The 25229-nt window shown below is 28.9% G+C and overlaps 1 protein-coding gene across 1 annotated transcript in view; it reads right to left on the bottom strand.

The window, feature by feature from the left end:
- Positions 1 to 25229, bottom strand: part of LOC136072124 (dynein intermediate chain 3, ciliary-like) — a 100921-nt gene that overhangs the window by 34399 nt on the left and 41293 nt on the right. Inside the window, exons 6-7 of the mRNA XM_065820545.1 lie at positions 17856 to 17960; positions 8657 to 8934 (exon numbers count right to left, since the gene is read on the bottom strand). Of these exons, the coding sequence (XP_065676617.1) occupies positions 8657 to 8934; positions 17856 to 17960 (383 nt within the window). The remainder of the gene's footprint in view (positions 1 to 8656; positions 8935 to 17855; positions 17961 to 25229) is intronic.

A 25229-nucleotide genomic window follows, 5' to 3' on the forward strand; every position in this document is an offset into this window, starting at 1 on the left:
AAGCTAAATAGTTTATAGTCTTAAGAGTTCTGAAGAACACCTGTATAAAAACATTGTTATAAAAGCTGTAAAATTAGACTTTCACAATGATTAGAACATTTCATATTGATTTAAGTGGTTTGTCTAGATAGTGTGAGGATTAGAGGAAAGGTTCATTGAGATAAACTGAGATAAAATACAAGATAAGATACAATAAGTAACCTGAGAATCATGGGCATTATTTTAGATAATGTCCATTAGGAAGACATTAAAGAAGAGTGTTGTCCATGAAAGACAATTTTCATGCTACGATTAAAATGAAATGATTTAATAATTTTAAACTTTATCATTCAAAGATAGTTTACAGAAAAGACCAGACAAAAGACCAGACCAAAATTGAAAGTGTTTGATAAGTAAAAAAAAAAAGGTTCTCATCTTGTTGCTTCCATTCAATGTATAAAAAAATATTTTCTGTTATTATGATTAACTAACCAGCAGTTAAACTAGAGAAACCTGTAAATATTGCCAGAGAGTAATTGAACTTAAGATAACAAAAATTTGTTAATTTAAAACATAGAGATCTTGGTAATAATAGATTTAATCGAGCGATATTGGAGAGGTCAAAACAATCTCAAGAGTTTTTAAAAATAAGAGCAACATTAAATACTTAGCTAAAAATAACAGACTGGACAAACCCTACCCTGACCAATTTCAAAATCCTACCCTGACTGGACAAATAGTGAGAAGTGTTGGAGCTACCAGATTTTTAAAAAAATATTTCAAAAAGTTATTGTTTTAAAACTTTCAAGTCTTAACATTATCTCTACTTTCACCCCGACCAACATCAAAAAACTTTAAAACACCATATAAAAATATAGGACTGCAATTTAAAAAAAAATCTTTTTTAGTGTAATCCTTGGCATTTCTGAACATCTGAATTATAAAGTTATATTCACTTATCTTTCTAACAATCTGGCTTCAGTTTTTGTTGAAAACGAGTTTTTGTTAAAACGAGTTTCAACAAAAACTCGTTTTCAACAAGTTATTCATTTTTCAAATTTATGGCAATCAAAAAAGTTATATTTTTTTGATCGCCATAAACCAATAATAAGGGCACATTATTTCAAATTAAAATCTGTTTCTGTTTATCACCAAGATATGAAAAATTATAGAATAAACTGGGATTGCAATTTATAAATTATGTATAATATAAATTATGTACAATTTAAAAAAATTCTGGATTTTTTTAAAAACTCACAATTTTTTTTTTTTTTGCTTATAACAGTTGCAGCATTAATAGTCAAATAACTTTTATATTTTAAAAGGAATTAATATATGTAAATATTTTTTGTCACTAGTAGGGTTAAGGTAAGGGTAGTAAAAAAAATTATTTTCTTCTCAGCTTTTGCTGTAAGGTGTTGATTTTTTTTTTTAATAATTCTATTGCTGGTGATACAGGTCTTAGAGGTAGTGCTGAAAGTTGATTTTTTTGCTCAGTACTATCAGTAGTGATTTGTTGATTGATTAGTACTATCTGTAGTGTTTTCTGGTTAATAATTATGTGATAAATTACTTTCTTTCCTGGGTTCATTTATAGATGGATAGACATCAAATTTTTCCCAACAAAGCATCAATTGTTAGGAATGAATTAACTTGTGTTTGTATTTTTAGGAGCTTCATTTTGTATACTTGCAGAAAATACCAAAAATGATGAAACAGCATTAAATTTTTAAATGGACTATACAATGATCAAGAAATGCAATTTTTTATTTGGGATGTAGTAATTATAGTTTGATTTAAAAAAATGTTTTTTAAAGATACAAGTTTGTTTGGATAGAAGAAAGTTTTCTTATCTCAAAGCAACAATCTTTTACGCAGATCAGAATTTTGAAAAATAAGTTTATTGAAAGATCTTTTGCTGTATTTTACATGTCTACTAAAAAATTTATATACAGACTTTCTTTAAAAAAAATCACATTGTTGTGTTAAAACAATGTTATAAAAGCAATGTTTTCATGTGGAAAACAAATCACCAAAAATATCAATCTTTCAGTCGTTCTAGGATACTAGTAATAAACATTCTTTCTTCATACTTTCTCAAGACCCGAAAACTTCTAAACAAGTTACTGTCTTTACTGAAAGATATGAATAATACATCAGACTCTAAGGAATCGATTCTAGCAACAGGTAAATCTGTATATACATCTCTCTATTTATAGCTAGTATTTTTATTTGAATTAACTTTAGCAAAATGTAATTGTGTATTACAGTTCTCAACAAACACACAACAATGGAAATTGCAAGACTGATATGATTCAGAAAGATGTTGTATTTGTTCCTAAGTCATGAAAACTAATACAAGAGATTTCTGTACATAGAGAACTTGACCCCTACAATTGCTTATAAGGTTTACTGAAAATTAAAATGAACATTTTTAACCCAGAAGAGCAACAAATAGAGAACAGAAACATAAAAATTACAGTGGTAAATACATTTCTTATGTGAAGTACAAGAAAGTAACCACAATTTGGAGAGACTAATTAGAATATTTAAGCTGAATATGCTAAAATTCCCAGTTACAACAGACCTGAAGGTTATCAAATACTTACTAGAAATTTCAGTAAGCTAAACATCAAGTATTTTATGTAATTCTGGAGGATTCATTTATAGAAATAGCAAAAACTGATTGCTTTTTATTGTATGTTATTTGATATAAAAATAAGATTTGATTCAATACTTATAGCCTTTTTGCCACTAACACTAATTTTAAATATACGAATGTAACGAGTGATGCGGAAGTTATCGGACAAATCCTAATTTCATTATTTGAGCATAATAATTAGTTTTTGTGGTTTTATGCATAGGCATAAACGTTCTATAAAATATAAACTTTATTATTTGAAACACAATTATTTAAAATGAGGTTAAATGCAGCTGAACGAGAATCTTTTCGAAAGCGACTAAAAATGTTTTTTGTAAATAAACCTAATATAAAAAAAAAAAAAATCGTAAATCATTTTGAAAAGGAAGGATTTGCTCGAAGTACAATATATGATAACCTAAAAAGACTTGAAACTGTTCAATCGTTTTCTGATAGAAAGCACCCTGGTCGTCCGACATCCTGGACTAGAGAAAAGAAAGCCGAATTAACGAGACTTGTCAACAATCGAAAAGGGGTCAGTCACAGAAAAATAGGTATTAAATTTGGTGTAAATCAATCGACAATTGGTCGTCAGTTAAAAAAAATGAATATTAAATATAACGTGAAAAGACTCCAAAATACACTATAGAACAACAAATAAAGGCAAAGAAAAGAAGCAGGAAACAAGTTAAACAACTCTATAACACAAAATTGCTTCTAGTCATCGATGACGAAAAATACTTTTGTTTCTGGATACTACACAAACAACAAAAAGACATGCCCAGAAAGTGTTCGTTTTATAGGAAAAGAGAAATTTCCAAAAAAATTATTAATGTGGATAGCCATATCTGACCGTGGTATGTCTGAGCCATTATTTCGCGCTTCCAAGGCTGTAGCGATCAATTCATCAATCTATATTAATGAATGTTTAGAAAAACGACTTCTTCCATTTATTCACAAGTATCTTGGAGACTTTAACTATTTATTTTGGCCAGATTTAGCAAGTTCTCATTATTCTAAAGATTCTCTAAATTGAATGGACCAATATGTCTATTACGTTGATAAAGAATCCAATCCCCCATATGTGCCTCAAGCACGACCAATTGAAAATTTTTGGGGACATTTGGCACAGAAGGTTTACGAGGGAGATTGGCAAGCTTCAACAGAGCAAGTTTTGATTGATCGCATTAAACTAAAACTACAAGAGATTGATTTAAACTTTTTACAGTCGCATATGAAAGGCGTCAGAGCAAAATTGAGATCAATTGCAGATGGTGGTGTTTTTTCATATAAAAATTAATATATTTTTATCAAAAGATAAATGCTTTATTTAAAAAAAATATAAGATTAGCTTGTTTTTTTATTTATAAATAAGTTATTGACGTTTTTATTTTGTCCGATAACTTCCGCATCACCGGTTATGGGCACATGGAGGAAAGTAATTTTGCTAATACTGTGAAGGAGATAAAGAAGACACAAATGAACAGTATCACAAATTTATTGACCATGTTTAAACTTATAAGCACATGAAAGTCTATAAAAATGCTGTTAGACTATGCATAATTAAGGAGTTGGGAGAAACTCTTGTTGTTGATATAATTCCACCTCATGAACTACATTTGTTTCACATTTCAACACGAATAACAGCTGTTCTGTCAGCTGAGGAATCAACTAAAAAGTTAGCTAGTAAAATTGTAAGAAGACATGGTTACAATAAAGGAGGATTTGATAGACCTAACTGTCAAAAGTATTTTCTTGCTTGGATAAACTCATAATCAACTTCTTCTAATGATATTATGTATTGAGACTTGAATGAAATTTTCAAAGGCTATAGAGTAAGTTACTAAATTTATTTTCATTTATATATTTACAAATATAATATATTTGTGAATATATAAATATATATATATATATATATATATATATATAGATTTTTTTGGAATGAAGCTTCCAGAAGAGATAATCAAGAATTTGTCATAGAAATGTGAAACCTTCATCAATATCTGATGAAATACACAACTCACAAGATCTGTCTAGGTTGGAAATTTTACATCATACAGCCACACCTTATCGAGTTTCTAGAAACAAATTGTTCACAAAAGCATGTGAACAATTTGCAGTTTCGGAGCTAATACGACAGAGAAAAGCTTTGTAAAACAGTTGTAACCTATTCTAGTATGAGTATGGCTCTTTAAAGTTTTTTGCATTGATGTAAAAAAATGCAAGCAACCACTATTATGTTAGGAGTTACTAGAAAAAAAAATAGAGCTATAGAGCAAGGAAACAGTTGACTTGAAAAGTTGTAAGTTGTATGAATCAGGAAAACATGAAGATGGGAGTTGTAAAGGGTTAAAGTGCGTGGAAAAAAACTAGATAAATAAAAGTTATTAGAGCATGCAGGGACAGATAAAGTAACCAAATGAGACTTTGCTAAATAACAAATTAAGTGAGAATGAGTTTTAGTTGATGGAACTAAGAATAAAAGATGGTAGCTCATTTGAGCAGCAACCATGATAATATTTGTAGAAAAGAGAAAGAGATGCAAACTTACAACGATGGGAAAGAGATGCAAACTTACAACGATGGGAAAGAGATGCAAACTTACAACGATGGGAAAGAGATGCAAACTTACAATGATGGGAAAGAGATGCAAACTTACAACAATGGGAAAGAGATGCAAACTTACAACGATGGGAAAGAGATGCAAACTTACAACGATGGGAAAGAGATACAAACTTACAACGATGGGAAAGAGATGCAAACTTACAACGATGGGAAAGAGATGCAAACTTACAACGATGGGAAAGAGATGCAAACTTACAACGATGGGAAAGAGACTCAAGCTTAGAAGATAGAGAGGGTCCAACAATGTTTACAATGCATTTTTTAGATCTTGTCTAGAAGAGAAAGAGCATCACTAAAAAAACCAGCCCAAATATGAAAAACAATATTTCATACAAGGACAAATAAGAGAATTGTAGAGGTAAAGAATGGAATCAGGAGTAATATAATGACAAGCACAATAAAGAGAAGCAAACTTATCAGATCAATTTTAGCAGATGCTAATTTAGCAATCAATTGTATATATGGTTACCATGAAAGGTCAGTAGGAAACGATAATCCAAAAAGGGGTAAAGAAGAGGACTCAGTGAGAGGGTTGCTGTTCATTAATATTGGAATGTAAACAGTATTGCAATAGTTGTTTGCAGTGAATAACTGAGTTTTATTAGAGTTAAAATTTTCAAGCCGCTGCAAGCCGCTACAAGCTCCAAGCCCTGCAAGCCACTGCAAGCTCCAAGCCCTGCAAGCCGCTGCAAGCTCCAAGCCCTGCAAGCTCCTATCTGTTACAGAAGTGAAATCAGATTCAAGATCAGCCTCTTCTAAGCAATAGAAAAGAGAAGACAGGAGTAAAAAGTTGAGCAAAATCAGCAAAACGAGCTACTTTAGATGTAAGGTTGTCAGAAAGATCATTAATTTAGATAAGTAACAAAACAGGACCAAGGATAGAACATTGAGGTACTCCAGAAGTTACTGGAAATGAAGAAGAGTGTCAGCCTTCAAGGATGACTTTATTGAAGCAATTAAAAAGAAGCAATTTGATAATCGCAAAAACTTCCCCAGATACACCATATGAAGCAAGCTTGTGGAGAAGACCAGAATGCCAAACCTTGTTGAAAGCTTTAGATATGTCAAAAGCAATAGCTCTAGCCTCATGGCCTTTATCTAATGCACCATAAATTCTTTCAGTTACAACAGTTAGCAAGTCAGCTGTAAAGTGAAAGGATCAAAAACCCTATTAATTAAAGTTACAATACGGTTTTTTATGGTACGGATCTATTAAAACAACTTACTAGACAGTAAGTTATTTTGACTTAAGATGGGATGTGAGAAAGGGATGTTTAGAAATTACATTATATATAGTTAAGATTGGAGATTGTTTTAAATACTTTATAAAAACCACATCTTTAAAACATTACATTAAAAACAAAATATTTAAAATTTAAGATTAATGAAGAACTATTTAAATTGCACCCATCTTGTTTATTTCAAGAGATATTTCAATTTTTATATAATTAGACTTCTTCTACATTTTAAAAACTTTTTTAAAAATGTAGAAGCTTTTTTTTAAAATGAGCAAAAATCCAAATAAGGAACAGTTTTTATTTTGTTCTTAATGAAATCCATTTCATTCCTAATGTATCGATGTCTTTTAACATATCTCAAATACCTTTTAGTTAAACTTAAAACACATAAATTAGAGCAGTGAATAAGATAAAAATAAAATAAATAAGATACAAACAAAACTAAAACATAAATAAAACTATTAAATGAAACTTTGAGTTTTTTGTAATTTTTTTAAAAACTGAAATTCTTAAAACATAACTACACTTCCAATCAAAGGCTGTTACATATACCCAAAATTGCTTTCACAATTTATTTGGTATAAACTGAAGTTTATTAATTTGATCATTCATTTCTGATGAATCTTAACGGGTGATGCGGAAGTTATCGGACAAATCCTAATTTCATTATTTGAGCATATTAATTAGTTTTTGTGGTTTTATGCGTAGGCATAAACGTTCTATAAAATATAAACTTTATTATTTGAAACACAATTATTTAAAATGAGGTTAAATGCAGCTGAACGAGAATCTTTTCGAAAGCGACTAAAAATGTTTTTTGTAAATAAACCTAATATATATTAAAAAAAAATCGTAAATCATTTTGAAAAGGAAGGATTTGCTCGAAGTACAATATATGATAACATAAAAAGACTTGAAACTGTTCAATCGTTTTCTGATAGAAATCACCCTGGTCATCCGACATCCTGGACTTGAGAAAAGAAAGCCGAATTAACGAGACTTGTCAACAATTGAAAAGGGGTCAGTCAGAGAAAAATAGGTATTAAATTCGATGTAAATCAATCAACAATTGGTCGTCAGTTAAAAAAAATGAATATTAAATATAACGTGAAAAGACTCCAAAATACACTATAGAACAACAAATAAAGGCAAAGAAAAGAAGCAGGAAACTAGTTGACCAACTCTATAACACAAAATCGCTTCTAGTCATCAATGACGAAAAATACTTTTGTTTTGCAGGGGACAACATGCCTGGAAATTCTGGATACTACACAAACAACAAAAAGACATGCTCAGAAAGTGTTCATTTTATAGGAAAAGAGAAATTTCCAAAAAAATTATTAATGTGGATAGCCATATCTGACCGTGGTATGTCCGAGCCATTGTTTCGTACTTACAAGGCTGTAGCGATCAATTCATCAATCTATATTAATGAATGTTTAGAAAAACGACTTCTTCCATTTATTCACAAGTATCATGGAGACTTTAACTATTTATTTTGACCAGATTCAGCAAGTTCTTATTATTCTAAAGATTCTCTAAATTGGATGGACCAATATGTCTATTACGTTGATAAAGAATCCAATCCCCCAAATGTGCCTCAAGCACGACCAATTGAAAATTTTTGGGGACATTTGGCACAGAAGGTTTACGAGGGAGATTGGCAAGCTTCAACAGAGCAAGTTTTGATTGATCGCATTAAACTAAAACTACAAGAAATTGATTTAAACTTTTTACAGTCGCATATGAAAGGCGTCAGAGCAAAATTGAGATCAATTGCAGATGGTGGTGTTTTTTCATATAAAAAATAATATATTTTTATTAAAAGATAAATGTTTTATTTAAAAAAAATATAATAGTAGTTTGTTTTATTATTTATAAATAAGTTATTGACGTTTTTATTTTGTCCGATAACTTCCGCATCACCCATTATTGATGAAAGACTGTGTAAAATGAAAATTTGATAGTGATTTTCAAATCATTTATTTTCTAAAGTATATAAAAATGTTAATAAATATTAATGTTTATTATTTATGAATAACATTAATTTAAAGAATTTTGAACTTCAATAAACAAATATGAAAAAAAAAATATCAAAAGAATTTTATTAAAACATGATATTATTGATGAAGAAGATTTTAATAGTAACCTGCAAAAATTGAAACTTAAATACCTGCAGAGCATATATAGGTCCAGTATGTTGATTATAAGAAGCCACTATATTGTCACCAGGACTTTTAGCTTTTCTATTACAAAGTAAAGCAGCACCTTGTTCAGTTCCTACCATAAATTTGGTTGGCATAGTAGGTTCATAGTCCAAAACAAGGCCGCCCATTGGTTTATTTTCTTTTGAATTTTTAACCAAATAAAGCATTTCTGCTGGTTCAACCAGTTTACGAATATCCCACCAATAAACATATCCATCAGTACTTGTGCTAAAACATTCAGTTCCTAAATCAAAGACTGCCAAATTCAAAAAAATATGTAAAAGTATCCAATGCACATCCAGTTAGCACATTAAAGAATTAGATATTTCGTTTTTTGAGCGCTTAAGACCTAAGTCACTGAACTTAACCTTAACTTAATAAAAAGGTTATGCTAATGGGTGACTTTAATATGGACTTACTAATCTACAATGAATCCTTTATTATTTCTGATTAACTTGATTCTTATTGTATCTGATTACAACGATGTTCTTACTCTTTTTTCTTAACACCAATTCAACCAACGCAAGTAACCTGTAATTCTAAAACAATTATTGATAGCATCTTTTACAATTTTCAAATTCCTATACTTATTTCTAGCAACCTAACAATATCAATTTCAAATCACATGGCAGAGTTTGTTTGCATTTCTAGTACTTCTATTAAAAGAAAAAAATTCATAACAACTAAATGATCATTTAAGGATTTCAATGGTAATGAATTTATTCAGCATATTTCTAAAATTGACTGAGAGTTTCATATTAAAAATGGTGATGTCAATGAATCTATGAACTTTTTTTAAAAAAAATTTACACAGTCCTCGATCATTAAAAAAAATTTAAACTCAAATCCGAACCTTGGATCACTAATGGAGTTCTGTCACAAATTAAAAATAAGCTCTACAAAAAATAAATATAATCTTAAAATTCTAGCACAGTAAGTCAACTATTCAATGAATTTAAGATGAATTACAGGAATAAGATTATTTAGGAACATATTAGGAATTTCCAAAAAGTCATACTACATCTTCTTCTTTAACAAAAACCTCAACAATACAAAAAATACATGGAAAGGAATAAAAGAAATTATTAACATCAAACCCTCCACACCAATTAAATTTTACATTCTCAAATCTAATGGTAACACTTTCTCAGACAGTATGGCTGTTGCTAACATTTTTAACAACAACTATGAAACAATGCAACAGCCAAAAGTAAAATGATTTCTTCTAAAAGTATCTTCTCTGACTATTTAAAAAATTATATTTCTTTTTTTCTTAATCCAGTGACGGTAAATGAGGTGTCTGATTTAATAAAAAATACTCTACAAAATGATAAAAGTTTAGATTCAAATAGTATCCCCACATACCATCTTAAACTTACTTCTCATATTATTTCCTCTGATGTTAAGCCTCTCTTGACCATATTAAATAATTCTTTTAATAAAGGCCTTTTGTAGATGTTTTTAAGATAGCCAAAGTTATTCCTATTCATAAAAAGAGTTCTCTGATAGACCACTCAAATAATTGACTAATTTCTCATCTACTTAACATTAACAAAGTATTTGAAAACACCATGCACAAAAGACTTTATAGCTTTCTTGTCAAAAATCAATGTCTCTGCAAACATCAGTATGGATTTCATAGCAAACACTTCACAACTCATGCACTTACTAAAATAACTGAAACTATTAGAAAAGCTCTTGACAATAAACTTTTTGCATGTGAAGTGTTTCTTGACTTAGAGAAAGCTTTTAAATCCGTTGATCATTGCATCCTCCTAAATAAATTGGAACACTATGGTGTTCAAGGTATTGCTCTTTACTGGTTTTCATCATATCTTCTTAATAGATTGCAATTTTCCTCCATCAATGATGCCAAATCTTTGTCAATAAAATGCTCCACAGGTGTACCTCAAGATTCTGTATTAGGATCATTGCTTTTTTTATTTTTATAAATGATCTTAATATCTTTCTAAAATCTTCAACAGCGTACCATTATGCTGACAACACCAACTTACTCATAACAAACCATTAAAAAAAATTAACAAAAATGTTAACCATGATCTATCCAATGGCTGATCTTCTTCAACAGCTGCGCTATAACTAACCAAGTTTTAATACCAACAAAACTAAACTCATCTTTTTCAAATCAAATCTTAAATATATAAAAACCTAAACTTTAGTTTGAGTAGTCAAAAAATCTGTCCCACAGTTTCATTAAAATATCTTAGAATTAAAATTGACTCAAATCTTTTTCCTCTCATCTTAAAAACTTAGCAGCGAAATCGTGCAGATAAAATGGGATGCCAAAATTCTTCACTATGTTAATTATGAAACTTTACTCAAAATACCATGCAATTTTTGGATAACATCTAAGATATGCTTGTCAGGTTTGGGGACAAAGCAAACCTTGGACTTTTTTAAGATTATCTAATCTACAAAACAAGGCTTTAAAAATAATATACTTTTAATAATATCATTTTAATTCCGACATCCTCTACTTTCTTTCAAAAATCTTTTGATAGAAAGTAAATGATCTTTGAGTAACTTTAAATTATCTATCTTAAATTGTTGTTTGGTAAAATACAGTGACAATTCACAAACCAATACAAAGTATCGTGAAATAACTCACCTCTTCATCTTTGATCACTAAACTCTATATCGCTATTTTAAAACTGCCTTTTTGGCTATTTGTTAGAAAAATACTGTTGTTATTCAAAATATATTGAAAAATATTGTTGCTATTATTATTAGTATGATTATTATATGTGAAGTTCATATTATTTACATTTTATTAACATTTTTATTATTGTCATTACTACATATTAATAATAATGTTGTGTAATATTTATCTGTCAATATTACTATTATTATTGTTATTACTATTATTCTTGTTATTATTGTTGTTATTTTTGTTATTGTTGTTATTGTTGTTATTCTTGTTATTATTGTTGTTATTTTTGTTATTGTTGTTATTGTTGTTATTATTGTTGTCATTGTTGTTGTTATAACTACTAATATAATCATTATTATTTTCATTACTATATTTAATTGTATTATTGTTATTATTATAATTCTCTTCGTTAAAGTTACATTAATATTATATGATTGCTATTATAATTTAATTGGTGTGTACATTAGATTAGTACATGTACTATTGGTAAATAAAATGAAATGTGAAGACTTTTATTTCATATATATTTTTATTGTTTTTTGTTATTATTATATTTATATAAAAATAAATAGTTCAATTGGATTGTAATACAATGGGTCAATTTTTTTTTTTATGTGTTAAGATATTGGAAAAAGCATGAATAATTTTTTCTATTAAAAAGTCTTTCGTAGATGCAGTGTTTAAAAAATGTTTACTAAAAAAAAGTTTTACTAAAAAATCATCAAATTGGCACTTTTCTTCCTTATTTTAGCCTATGGTAACTCAATCATTAAAAAAGAGTTAGACATAATATAGACTTAAAAATAAAACACAAAATTTGGTGTTACTTTTCTTACGGCCATACAAACAGGATAGAATTTACAAAAAAAAATTCAAAAAGATATTGCTATTTTTTATCGCACATAATGCAACTAATATAAAATGAAATGAATTTAAAAAATCGTCAGCAAAAGTTGTGGGTGTGGGGCATATTTCCCTCATATTGTTCAATAAAACAAAAATGAGTATTAATTTTTATGTGTTATAATCTTGGTCGTATAACTAATTAGTATAGAAATAACCAAGATATAAGTCTTCTTAATTAATTGCTTTTTAAATGTGTTATATTTATCTATAATCACTTAATTAATTGCTTTTTAAATGTGTTATATTTATCTATACTCACTTAATTAATTGCTTTTTAAATGTGTTATATTTATCTAAAACACTTCTTTGAAATGATCTAAAACATATAAAAAAAGATGTTCTATATTTACTACAAAAATATTTTAAACAAAAACAATATCAAATTCCATTACAATAAAAATCTACTCGAGTTCAAACAGTATTAAAATGTATAAGAGCTGCCTTTGCTGAGAGATAAAAATATGGAATTTTATTACAGGAAAGATCATTTACAAGAATTGTATACAAATATTTATTAAAATTAAAAGTATTTGGATGTCAGCCTATTCTACAATACCATTGCTCTATGAAAAATATGCAGTTGATAAACTTGTAATCAATTGGAACATTACAAAAGACATTAGAATATTGAAAAAATTACAAAAAAATAAATATTTTTATGGAAAAAACTTGTTAAGTTATTTGACTTGATAAAAAGCCCAATAGATTTGTTAAAAATTAGCAAAGATAGCAAGATGCAAGATAGCAAAGATAGCTATGCAAGATAGCAAAGATAGCAAGATGCAAGATAGCAAGGATAGCTATGCAAGATAGCAAAGATAGCAAGATGCAAGATAGCAAAGATAGCAGGATGCAAGATAGCAAAGATAGCTATGCAAGATAGCAAAGATAGCAAGATGCAAGAACTATTTTGGTACAAGCTCAATGAAATAAAATTTGGTAAAATCCTATTGGTAAAAGTACTTTACCAATAGGATTTGTTGATGTATTAAAGACAAATTGGTTGTTAAGATATTTGGATAGGACAGAATCAAACTCTAAAACACCTGGAATAAATTGAGAGAATATAGGTGCACCTTAAAATATTGCGAACATTTTAAATTTTCTTTTGAAAATGTGATTTTTTTAAAATCTAGTATAACTGTTGAATTAAAACTAATTCATAATTGCCACAACCTGTACCATTATTATGCTTTTTAGCTATAGAAAGTCAAACAATACCAGACATTTTGAATAGTTGCAATGAAAACCCAAAAAATACAGAAAAATCTGACGTCAATTAAAAAAAAAAAAAACTTAGATATTACAAGGGTTTCTCAAGCAGCTATCAGATATGATGTATCTAATCAAGCAGCTATCAGGTATGATGTATCTAATCAAGCTGCTATCAGGTATGATGAATCTAATCAAGCAACTATCAGGTATGATGTATCTAATAGATACTAGATTTTATTATAGATACTAGATAGTATAAGATAACTCATGCTTCTGCAAAAGATACTTAATTTTTTTTTTTTTAAACATCTTTGCTTCTAACAAGGCTGCAAGCAACCACAAATTAAAGTTGGAAGTTACTGGAAGAGAAAAGATTGTAGAGCAAGATAACGATTGACAGACGACTTAAAGGATTGCAAATTATATGAATCAGGAAAACAAGATGAAGGATGCAAATTCCAAAGAACTGATGTTCAAGGAAAAAAACTAGACAAATAAGAGTTTTTGGAGCACTTAGGAACAGTCACAGAAAAAGGATGAGACTTAATTGAATGACGAGTAATGCAAGAATGAATTTTAGTAGATGGCACAAGAGACGCTAGCTCTTTAGAGCAGTGCCCATTATAGTATTTGTAGAAAAGAAAAAGAGAAGCAACATTACAACGATGTGATAATGGTTGAAGGTTGGCTGCAAGAGCAGGTCCAACTATGTTTACAATGCATTTTTGCACCTTGTCTAAAAGAGAAAGGGCATCATTAGAAGATCCACCCTAGATATGGCAACAGTATTCCATACAAGGCCGGATTTGAGATTTATTGAGATAGAGAATAGAATCCGAAGTAAGAAAGAGTCAAGCTCGATAAAAAGATTCAACCTTAGCAGATGCTAATTTTGTAACAGATTTTATGTATAGTTTCCAAGAAAGATCAGAAGTAACAGTTAATCCTAGAAAACTTTTTATAGAAAAGTTTTGATATTTTTGTGATTACAACAAAATAAAAACAAGGTAAGACCAAAATAATTAAAGAAATCCGAGGTAAGGCTGAAAAAGCATCAACAAAAGATAATATTTAATAAATCTTCTTTGATTGCAGAAAGGATTTAATCTAAAATTTAAAGGATTTAGTAAATGAGAGAGTAAGACAATAAAAAAATACATCAGTTGCAATAAGAAAAAATCAAAAAACCTGAGCAAATAGCTGATAATCTTTGCAAATAAACTTTGGATATTGGAGACTCTTAAATTTGCAATTGGTACTCAACTAATTTAAACACTGGTTGATAAGGAGTAGTTATCCATAACATTAAAAACTAATTGAATTAAAAATTAATTTGGACAACTCTATCTGATTGACATTTTATAATTTAGCTTGATGGAAAAATTTTTTCAAAATTTAACTTTTTTGGTACTATTGGAAAACATATAGGTATGGTTACAAGCTTTTAAGTCAAGATAGTGAATTTCCTGTGAATGCCATAATTGAACTTGATTCTGAAGTTTTAAAATTCCTTTGATAGCATAGTGAATTTCCTGTGAACACCATGATTGAACTTGATTGTTTAAAATGTTTTATTAGCACTGCTATGTAGTTTAGAAAAAACAGACAAGCAATTTGCAGTGAAAACTATTTTAAATTTAAAAGGAAATTTAAAATACAGAGACACTAATGAAGGAACAAGAAAACATTGTATACAAAACAAAAATGGTGATTCCCTTTTCTATACTGACTGATGCACACTAACCATTAATTACATGGTTATCAGGGTTAGTGTATCCATTCGGTTTTTGATCATTCTGTATGCAATGATCTTTTTTAAAATGTTTTAAAAAAATACATATGTTTATAAGATTTTTGGTTTGTAAGTATATGGATTAAAAACAGTCATCCATCTAAAATAATGATTTTAACAGTGTTTTACATTGTTTAATTAAAAACTTTTTGAATTAAAAAAAAAACAAGCAGAATAACATTGATCTGTCAGACAACAACAGTTGAAGAATACAAATTGATGTTATCAGAGGTAATAAACAAATTAACAGCTCATTCCTAAATTGCAAAATGTCAAGCAAGATACCTAAGGCAACAAAAGGAAAAGTTGACAAAAGACTGCTGTATTGTCTAAGGTGATTTTGCAGAAAACTACACATTTGTGATTCAAGATGAAATCCAAAGTTGCCATTGGTTCCAAAGTCAATGCATGTCACCGGATTTATTATTACGTTGCCCTCTATTTATTAAACGGAAATGACTAGCTTAAAGAAAAATCTTTTGCTTTATGTCAGAAGATAATGACCATGACATTTGATAATGAACAAAAGACAGAAGATAATAAGCATGACATGACAGTTGGTTTTCTGTATGAAGTTCAGACACAAATAGTTAATTATTTACAAGAAAATCATCCTAATATTTTCAAAGATTCTTTATTTTTCAGATGGTTCAGATGGTACAGTATAAAAACCACAAAAACCTTTACAATATCTATCTCCATAAAGATGATTTTGACATTTATGCAGAGTGGACATTTTTTTGCTACAATTCATGATAAGTCACCATGTGATGGTATTGGTCGCACTGTAAAACGATTAACTACAAATGTAAGTCTATTAAACCTGATAAATGACCAGATATTGAATTGTAATAAAATGTTTGAGTGCTTTACAAAAAATATTAAAGGGATTATTTTTTTCAATATTGAAAAAGGAAGACAGAATTGCGCGACACTTTGAAAAAGCTTTTTCAGCTAAGTAGAACAATTCCTGGAACTAGAAGCTACCAACAATTTAGCCCAGAATCTATAGATACTATTAGCTTTAAATGAGCAAGTGAAGATTTTATTATAACTGGCATGTTTTCTTTTTCTGAAATTCAAAGTATTTAACCTAATCAGCAAATCAACATCAATACATTGAAGTTTGGTGAGTTTGTTCTGTGTAAATATGATACGTTTCACTAGATTGGTATGCACGGTCTTTTTTGAAAAACTTTGGCCATTTAGAGTAAATGAGTGTTAGGCTCCCATTACCAACATAATTTGTATCATTGATGCACCTGTAACAACAACTGGACATATGTATACTTTGATTGTTGATGCTTCTAAGCAAATCTTAACGCAATCTTGACACTTTGCATTTTTGTATTTTCTTTTGTAAATAATTAAATAAAACAGAACAAGTACAAACCAAAAAAATTTTTGAAGACAATACTTTCAAAGTCATCTTTACTTCATTGAAAATGCAAAAAATAAAAAAGTTTTTGGAGAAAAAAGGTGGGGCATGGCCATAGTGCCTTGGGCCACGGACCCTTTTGTCATCTGCCCTGGAAATAATTTTAACATGGGTTCATCAGGACTACACAAATGCTAAAGAGTTTCATAGCTCCAGTTTGTCTGGAAGGTAGTGAAAAATCTATTACAAGATTCCACTACAAAAAATGGGGTCCCCCCCACCTAAGTTCTTAAGGCCCTGAAAATAATTTTAAAATGCACATTTATTGGCACTACAGAAATGCTAAAATTTTCAGAGCTCAAACTAGTCTAGAATGTAGTGAAAACCAATTGCAATACTCTGCTAAAAAAAGTAGGGACCGTGCCTTGTTATCCATATATAGAAATCCATATACTTGCAGATCAAAATCTATATACTTTTTGAAAAAGATCAAAAGATGAGTATAATGAAGTATAAGATAAGTATAAAGAGAATGAATATAGTATGTGTAATAATTTTTTTTTTTTAATATCATCAAGGCCACATGGGTTTTTCAAGCATTAAAAACAGGTATATATAAAATTGCCTAAATTTATTTAAATTGAAAACTATTAAAATTTATTTAACTAATAGCACTACTCGCTAAACAAATAGCACTATTTAATAAACAAATAGCACTATTTAATAAACAAATAGCACTATTTAATAAACAAATAGCACTATTTAATAAACAAATAGCACTATTTAATAAAGAACTGTTCGCTTAACAAATTGTACTATTTGTTAAAATTTGTTAAAATTTGTTAAATATCATTAACAAATAACACTATTCACAAAACTTTGGTACCAAAGTTGAATGAATAACTATTCACTATTGACTATACCTTTAATGAAAACACAATTCACCAGTGCTTACTCTCATATCAAATATTGGAAAATATGACCCACCATAATGTACATATTGTTTAACAAAGAAAAATATTTTTGTTTTAAATTAAAGAAAAGTTGACTTTTCAGTTTCAGGGAAAACAATGTTATTTCATTATCTTGATCATTGATTTTTACAAATAACATAACACATGCCATAATGCTTATATTATTAGAAATGCAAAATAAGTTAATACATTCAGTTAAATAGAAGTACACCCATAAGTAAAAACATACCAGTTTTAGATTGAACAAACTTTACATCAAAAATTGGATCTTGGTGACTGCAAGCAATAGGTGTCACTTCAAAAGGTGCAGAACCTTTACGTGTATCCCAATAACCTATATAATTAGATATATAAATATATATTCAAGTATATAAAGATGTATATAAAAATACACATGTAAAATATAAATATATACACATACATGTATACATACACAATAAACTTAAAATTTGAGCAACCAAATAAGATAGAAGCTCTTGTGACTTAACTCATTTCAGAGCAGTGCACTTACTGTTCCAGAGCTTTTGTATCTCTTTTTCATTCATGAGTGTCTTGACTAATTACTTACCAAGTAATTATTCAAGACACTTTTCAAGTGTCTTGAACAAATACTTACCTTGCCATTATATAACTCACTGGATTTTTTTGCTTGTTTTATTTAACTCATATTTTGATAGTTTAAATGCCCTTTTTACTGAAATATCAAACAGATTTTTTAAAATCTAATTTGACAACATCTACTATTACAATAACTGTGGTGATGATGTATGGAAAAAATGGAGATGATGTTTGGTTTTTCTTAAGCAACATAGCTTAATCATAAAATTATCATACATTTAGGGTTCAATTTATTAGTTAAAATCGTGTTTTAAAAACGAGTTTCTGAAATAAATTAAAATGTTCATTTTTACTTTATACAAAGTTCACCTTTCTTGCTTTTATGCTTGAAAAATAGTCAATTAATGCTGAATAGTCAAGTCTGCAAAATTGCCAATTAATGCTGAATGGTTGATTTAAGAAGCAATATCATTTTCAAATGAAATTTTTGTAAATCCAACAAGTCTATAATAGCTTTCATTTTTGAATTGGTAGTGGTGTAGTGGTAAAGCACTCGCTTCATAAGCAAGAGGTTCCAAGTTTGATCCCCACCACGTCCCTGGTAGTACCACGCTCAACTTGTTTCTCCGCTAAGCAGCCTTGTTCATCAAGGTTCATGTTTTGGAGTTAAGAGAGTTGAGAGAGTTGAGAGAGGGTTATAACCACAATTAAGTAGCCTCCTCATCTGTAGTGGCCTAATCGACCTTGGGGAGATTAATTAGCAAAAAAAACAAAAAAAAGTCTATTTTGGGTTATTATTAAGCATATGCATCCCTTAGTTTAAATTTAGAAAAACAGCATTTTACTGATGCCACCATTATAGGTATAGTTAAATTGGCAAAGCAGTAATGAAATTTGAAAATACGTCTTGTTATCTGCTGCTATATATGAATATTGAGCTTAAAAAGGATCTCACATCTGCTACAGCATGGGGCTCACAGCAACTGGTGAACTTTAATTCAGATAAATCTCAAATTTTTTCAGCCAATCGTTATTGCAATAATTTAGATCTTCCTATATTTATGATCGAAAATGTACTCAGTGAGTCATCTACCTTCCATCTTCTAGGATTAACTCTTACTTCCGATCTTTCTTAGAAACCATATATCAAATCAGTTGCAAAATTAGCATCTGCTAAGGTTGCATCTCTTTATCGAGCTCATCACTTTCTTACTCCGGATTCTATTCTCTATCTCTATAAATCTCAAATCCAGCTTTGTATGGAATACTGTTGCCATATCTGGGGCGGATATTCTAATGATGCCCTTTCTCCTTTAGACAAGGTGCAAAAATGCATTGTAAATATAGTTGGATCTGCTCTTGCAGCCAACCTTCGACCATTGTCACATTGTTGTAATGTTACTTCTCTTTCTATTTTCTCTAAATACCATAATTTGCACTGCTCTAAAGAGCTAGTGCCTCTAGTTTCATCTACTAAAATTCATTTTTGTATTACTTGTCATTCAATCAAGTCTCATACTTTTACTGTGACTGTTTCTAAGTGCTCTAAAAACTCTTATTTGTCCAGTTTTTTTCCTCGAATATTAATTCTTTGGAATTCACTTCCTTCATCTTGTTTTCATGATTTATACAATTTGGAATATTTTAAGTCGTCTATTAATCAGTATCTTGCTCTATAAATTTCATCTTTTCTCTTTCAGTAACTTCCAACTCTAATAGTGGTTGCTTGCAGCCTTGTTGGAAGTGAAAATGTTGAAAAAAAAATCAATTTCTGATGCAAAGTTGTGGACTTCAGCAAATGAAGAAACATTTTAGTTGTTGTTAGCATCATACTTCAAAATTTTGGAATAAAGCTCAATAACATAATCTAAAATTATAAAATATTGTGGTTTTTTTTTTGTATTTCAAAGCAAAAGTTACTATTAACAACCAAAACAAAAAACTTTGTTAGCATTCTTTTTTCATTATATATATATATCTATATATATATATATATATATATATATATATATATATATATATATATATATATATATATATATATATATATATATATATTTTTGCAGAATGAAAAAAAGAAGTTGGTTTTATTTGACAATTAGTTGTTGTTTTTTTTGTTTATCACCTTATCACGTTATCCTCAAGGCCGAGAAGGCCACTACAGATGAGGAGGCTACTTAATATTGGTTATAACCCTCTCTCAACTCTATAACTCCAAAATAAAACCTTGGCAAACAAGGCCGCTGCATGGAGAAATATGTTGAGCGCGGCACTACCAGGAACATGGTGAGGATCGAACTCGGAAACTTTCGCTTATGAAGCGAGTGCTTTACCACTACACCACTACGGCATGTTTTATTTTATTTTTATTAGTTTTATTTGACAATTATTCATTGCATATTGCAATAATGGATAAATAACTAGCAAACAGGAAAAAAAAAGAAAGCTAAGCAGCAATAGTTCTAAATGGATGATGTCACTGAAAAAAATAGATGATACCACTGAAATAAATAGATAATGCCACTGAAATAAATAAAGAAATGACTATATAGTCAAGTATTTAACCTTGCATGTCTTACCCTCAATGTAACAACGCTTTTTTTCTGGATTACTGGTCTGATTTAAATGGAAGAAAAAAATTAAAGACATTGTACTGGTTGACAGTTTCAGTCATTGTTGTTGATTATATCATTAATTTTTTTAAAATTCCTTAAAAGATTTTGCATTGAATACTTCTTCTGGCAAAGAATTCCATAATGGTGCAATTCTATTTGTTAAGAAGTTATGTCTTATCGCATTGCTAATAATTTCCCTGTCATATCTGAACTTGTGGCCTCTTTTTTCTAAATTTTTAAATAATTTCCATTGGATTAACAAGTTCAACTTTTTCTACTTATTCAAATATTTTATTCACCTGTATCATGTCTCCTCTGGATCTTCTCTGCTCCAGAGTTGTTAAATTAAGTTTGACAACTTTTATATGCTTAGTTTTTTAGATTAGGAACTGTTTGAGTTTTTATTTTTTTTGCTTTTATTACCAACAAGGCTGCAAGCAACCACTATTAAGTTGGGAGTTATTAGAAAAAAAGAATAGAGTTATAGAGCAAGGAAACGGTTGACAGAAGACTTGAAATGTTAAAGGTTGTATGAGTCAGGAAAACATAAAGATGGGAGAGAGTTCCAAAGCATTGAAGTGCAGGGAAAAAAACTTGACAAATAAAAGTTTTTAGAGCATGCAGGGACAGATAAAAGAATGCTGAATGACGAGTAGAGCGAGAATAAGTTTTAGTTTATGGAACTAGAGATGATAACTCCTTTGAGCATGATAGTATTTGTAGAAAAGAGAAAGAGATGCAACTTTACAACAATGGGAAAGAGGCTCAAGCTTAGCAGAAAGAGCGGGTCCAACTACGTTTACAATGCATTTTTGGACCTTGTCTAGAAGAGAAAGAGCATCATTAGAAGAACCAACCCAAATATGACAACAGTATTCCATACAGGGACAAATAAGAGATTTGTAGAAATAGGGAATGGAATCAGAAGAGAGAAAATGATGAGCATGATAAAGAGAAGCAACCTTAGCAGATGCTAATTTAGCAATTAATTGTATATATGGTTTCCATAAAAGGTCAGTAACAAACGACAATCCAAGAAGACTTAAAGAAGAGGACTCAGTGAGAGGGTTGCCATCCATTAATAGGAATGTCGACAATAACACAATAGCTGTTTGCAGTAAATAACTGAGTTTTATTAGAGTCAAAATTTACAAGCCACTGTGAGCCCCAATCTGTTACAGAAATGAGATCAGATTCAAGATCTGCTGCCTGTTCTAAGCAATCGAAAAAAGAAGACTTTTTGTCAAGACAAGAGTATAAAGTTGAATCATCAACAAAAAAAACTAATTTAGATATAAGATTATGAAGAAGATCATTAATGTAAATAAGAAACAAAACAGGACCAAGGCTTAGGTACCCCAGAAGTTACTGGAAATAAAGAAGAGTGTTGGTCTTCGAAGATGACTTTAATAATATGGTTAGAAAGAGACGACTTGATTATCTCAAAAACTTTACCAGATACACCATATAAAACAAGCTTAGGGAGAAGACCAGCATGCAAAACTTTGTCAAAAGCCTTAGATATGTCAAAAGCAATAGCTCTAGCCTCTCAGCCTCCATCTAATGCACAATAAAATTTTTCAGTCACAGCAGTTAGCAAGTCAGCTGTAGAGCATGAGAATCAAAAACTATATTGATTGTCTGACAGTAAGTTATTTGACTCAAGAAAGTATGTGAGAAACTTTTTTATCAAAGACTCGAAGACCTTTCTAATAACAGAAAGAAGACTAATAGGACAATAATTAGAGGGGTCAGAATGATCACCAGAATTTTTAAAAAATGGAACAACAGTTGCTTGTCTTTGAACTTTTTCTAAATTACTCATGCCTTCTTTTTTATTTGAGGACTCTAATATGGCAGCAAATTTAATATGCAGTTGTATAAATACTTTGTACAATAGCTTTATTAAATTAACATTATAATGTGCAAAAGTTTTTTTATTTGTTCTAAAATTGAATTTGCTTTCTAAGTAGACGATACTATCTGTTGTTTTCACATAAGATCATTTGAAAATTTTACCCCCAAATCTGTCACTAAAACTGTATTTTTTTTACTTGTCTGCATCTATTAGATAAGTATGAGTTTTGCTTTTTGTTCCATAACACACAATTAGACATTTGCCAAAATTAAAAGAAATTAACCATTTTTTGACCAACTAACAGTTTTATCTAAGTCAGCTTGAACCATTTCTACTTTTTATTCATTTTTAACAGGTGATAAAATTTTTCTACCCATAGCATAAAATTTTGTTACATTTTAAAGGCAATCAGGCAAACCATTAATAAATATAAAAAAACAATGGTTCGAGCGTGAATACCGGAGGTACATCACTTAAAACATTTTTCCATGCAGGCGAAACATCACCTTGTTTGACTCGTTGGCATCTGTTACTTATAAAACCTATTATCCATTTTAAAATTTTTCCACGTACACCATATGCTTCCAGTTTTAAAATTAAATCCCTGAGGTACCCTGTTAAATGTATTAGCAAAATCAAGATATGTAAGATCAACTAGTCATTTATTTGCTATATAAGAGTGCGAAATGAAGTCTAGTGTTTCAAGGAGATTTGTTGTAAAAGATTTTGATTTTGTATTAAATTATTACTACAAAATGATTTCTCTAAAGAGGCTTTTACAAAACTTATTAAAATTTTACACATAATTGAAGTAAGGGAAACTGGTCTGTAGTTTGATGCTAGTAGCTTGTCGCCTCTCTTAAAAATGGGTGATAAAAGGATCAAAATTGTAATGGCAGTAAGCTAAAATATATGGATGCTTTATAAATCAAAGTTAGTGGATGCGGCAGTAAATCTGAACATTATTTTAAAAGTTTCAGGTGAACAAGACCAGGTCCCATTGATTTATCACATATTATGTTCTGTAGTTTTAACACAAAACTTTCAATTTTGATTGTAGAATCAGTTTACCATTTAATTGAGGGGGGAAAATGGGTAGTTGTCCATCACCCTCCATTGTAAAAACAGAATAAAATTTGTTGTTTAGTACATCAGCAAATAAAATTGGATCATTAAAAATACAATTATTATTATTTTTGATAGCTTTTATAGGATTTTTTTACAGCTTTTTGAATATTAATATAACCATAAAGGAGTTTAGGATTTTTTTTGGGTCTTAAACAAGGTTTATTTCATATTATTTTCTGGCTTTCAAAATTTCATAGTCAACTTGTTTGCAACATTCTTTGTATAATAATTTTAATTTTTTGTCACTCCAGTTTAAAGCACAATTTATAGCAGTATAAAAAATAGAAAAAGAATTATAAAAGGCCACAATGTTGTGTTGATTATTAAAAGTGAATTTCTCAACAAAAAAAATTTTAAAAATTGTATTTCCAAACAAATGACATTTTCCTATGAATAGAAAATGTTTATCAGAAAATATTATTTACAAATGCATTGTTCCCTCAAAAAAAAACCTGATAAAAAATTTATTGGCTTAACTGAGAGCAAATGGAAAGAATGTAACACCATCCACAAACAATCTTTTAAACATAAAAAGTACTCAAAAGAGACGATGCTATCAAAATATATTTCGCAATTTAAAGAAAAAAATATTAGTTTCAAATTAAACTGGTGTATTCTAAAAATCGCACGCGCCTATAGTAATATTTCCAAAAAATGTATGCTATGTTTGCAAGAAAAACTTGAAATTATTACCTATTTGGATTAAGAAAATTTTCTAAACAAAAAATATAAATTAATTTCTAAATGCAGAGATGAAAACTTTAAAAAAAATTAAAAAAAAAATGATTTAACTAAAATTATCTAATTCTAAAGAATTATTTTCACAATTAATTTTTTAAAAAAATGTAGCAAAGTAACATTCAGATTGCATAATTCTTACAGTTATTATATATCAATTTAAAACAATTTCCAACTCCCTGTAAAATAATTTTTTCCCAGGATGAACCTACAGAAAAGGAGACTATTAAGAGAATATTAGATAAGTGTTTATACTAATTTGTTATTACTCTGTTCTTCATCATTATTTATAGAATAGTTCAGTTATTTGTAGAACATACTAACTTAATTTAAATATGAATGTATACATATATACATTTAAATATATATATATATATATCTATATATATACATATATATATATATATATATATATATATATATATATATATATATATATATATATATATATATATATACATATATATATGTATGTATATGTATATGTCTATAATACATATACATACATATACATATACATACATATATATATGTATGTATATGTATATGTCTATAATACATATACATACATATACATATACATACATATATATATGTATGTATATGTATATGTATATAAATTAGTAGAAAATCATTAACCAAACTTTTTCATTTAACACTGTGTCTCATCAATAAAGACTCATCAGAAACTGATGAATCTTTATTG

The sequence above is a fragment of the Hydra vulgaris genome, chromosome 15, assembly GCF_038396675.1.
Source record: "Hydra vulgaris chromosome 15, alternate assembly HydraT2T_AEP".
Lineage (NCBI taxonomy): Eukaryota > Metazoa > Cnidaria > Hydrozoa > Anthoathecata > Hydridae > Hydra > Hydra vulgaris.